Source organism: Priapulus caudatus, unplaced genomic scaffold (assembly GCF_000485595.1).
Source record: "Priapulus caudatus unplaced genomic scaffold, Priapulus_caudatus-5.0.1 Scaffold183, whole genome shotgun sequence".
NCBI lineage: Eukaryota > Metazoa > Priapulida > Priapulimorpha > Priapulimorphida > Priapulidae > Priapulus > Priapulus caudatus.
In genome coordinates this window covers 245,991-248,109 of record NW_014577244.1, presented here as the reverse complement: position 1 = coordinate 248,109, position 2,119 = coordinate 245,991, and the positions used below count along the sequence as shown (strand labels likewise).

Genomic DNA, 2,119 nt, shown 5'->3' with positions numbered 1-2,119 from the left:
TCCTAGCGCTCGGCTATACACTGCAGCAGAAAAGTCAAGACGAATCCTAGCGCAGCAGAAAAGTCAAGACGAATCCTAGCGCAGCAGAAAAGTACACAGCAATCCTAGCGCTCGACTATACACTGCAGCAGAAAAGTCAAGACGAATCCTAGCGCAGCAGAAAAGTCAAGACGAATCCTAGCGCAGCAGAAAAGTAAACAGCAATCCTAGCGCTCAACTATAGTCAGGCTCAAAATCAGGCAATCGCATAAAATGCCGATCGTCCTTCAGCAGTTCAACTGCAAGGGCAAAGAAACTGGCCCATCAAACAGCACGCTCTGCAGAGAATGCCGAACAGCGCGAACATTGCTAATGCGCAACCTGGATGCTCCCAAGCTCTGCAACGGCACAAGGCTCACAGTCAAGCAGCTCATGCCCAGAGGCATCGAAGCCAAAATCATGACAGGCAAGGGCAAGGGCGAAAATGTCTTCATCCCAAGGATCCCGCTCATCCCATCAGACCTGCCATTTCACTTCAAGAGGCTGCAGTTTCCAGTCAAGCTGAGCTTTGCCATGTCCATCAACAAGGCCCAGGGCCAGTCCCTCAAGGTCGTTCGACTCAACCTGAGTCAGCCAGTGTTTTCCCATGACCAGCTCTATGTGGGGTGCTCCAAGGTCGGTAACCCAGATAACCTCTACATCCTCTCTGAAGATGGCAACACCAACAATGTTGTGTACCAAGAAGCGCTGCAGAACTCAACACAAGTGAAATTCTTGGGACAGATTTATAAAATTAGAATAAGGTCAGTACAGCCGTCATGGCAGACTAAATTCTAGCTCTTTTCTCCTTTATCCCGGGCATCGCCGGGTAGACCAGCTAGTTGTATATACATGTCATGTGTTTTGCCTACAGATCCGGTGCATGTATATTATACAATACCGGTGACGTCACGCGTACGCACGCCAGAATTTCAAACGGGAATTTCCAGTAGTGCTTACTTTGTGGAATAAAAGGATAAATACATGGTGTAAAGTTGTGTAAAGTGTTCAAAAAGATAGGTGAGATGTCCACGTAGATAGATGAGTGTTAAAAAGCCCGATAATTTTGCGTTTTGCGATCCATTTTTCGTGGGGACAGGTGGGGACAGGTTGCAGTTGGTATTTCCAGCCGATAATGTTCTATATATGCCTGCGGCAGTCAATGTACGCGGGCTATAGTACTAGAGTAGAGCTACCGCCACCTAGTTTTTAACGTTTAATAATTCTAAATATTATGTTATTACCAAATCGTATGCTTCATCGCCCCGTGACCGACGCGTCCGACTGCATATAATAGACGTGAAACTACTAAACTGCAATCATACTGTGATCAACAGTGTTGGGTTTATTCTGATCCTGATGCTCAATGATGCTCATTGAGCCACTGTCATTGAGCCTGCGCCATCCATGGCGCCATCTATAGGTACCATCAGGGTACCATCATGAATTTATAGTAGCCGTAGTAGTTGTGTTAGTATGGTAACAACGTATTTGGATAATCGTTCTTTGGCAAAAAATAAACAATAAAACATTACATGTCGATATTAGTGTTATTTTATATATACTTATATTGGATGAATTTTAAATAAAGACTATTTACATAAAGAAAAAATACATGTTATATTTAAAATGAACGCACTATATATTTATTACGACACCCCCACGAGTTGATTTGGAAGCGTGTAAAGTTGACATAATATAACCAGAGCATCCTACCGTAAAGTTGAAATAGCAGTTTGTACATAACTAGGCATAGTGTTACATTTGTCGTCATGGGCAGGAAACGAGATCTTACTTCAGCGGAAAAGAGGGGACCGGGCAGAAAGGCCAGAAAGCAAAGGGAACCTACGATGCCCAAACGTTTACAAGGTCTCAATATTTTCTTCGTGTTCAATATAGTGGAGCTCCCACGCGGCCTTAAGTCTCGCGCGAGCGGAGCACCATAGCCTAGGCTTACTTAAGAAACAATGGTAACCCATCCACATGATCCACTTTATTTTCGATGGCGCGTCCGTCCGTACGACGTACGTACGTCCGTGTACGCATCCAGCGGAGTTCCCACGCGCTACGTCACGTTGCGCGCGTTTTTGTTATCTCAAGA

The 2,119-nt window shown here is 44.9% G+C and overlaps 1 protein-coding gene across 1 annotated transcript in view; it reads right to left on the bottom strand.

The window, feature by feature from the left end:
- The window catches only part of LOC106806873 (phosphatidylinositol N-acetylglucosaminyltransferase subunit A-like), a 16,135-nt gene extending 14,699 nt beyond the window's left edge, over positions 1-1,436 (bottom strand). The window contains exon 1 of the mRNA XM_014809010.1: positions 1,263-1,436. Within this exon, the coding sequence (XP_014664496.1) occupies positions 1,263-1,279 (17 nt within the window). The 5' untranslated portion in view covers positions 1,280-1,436. The remainder of the gene's footprint in view (positions 1-1,262) is intronic.
- Positions 1,437-2,119: the final 683 nt, after the last annotated feature.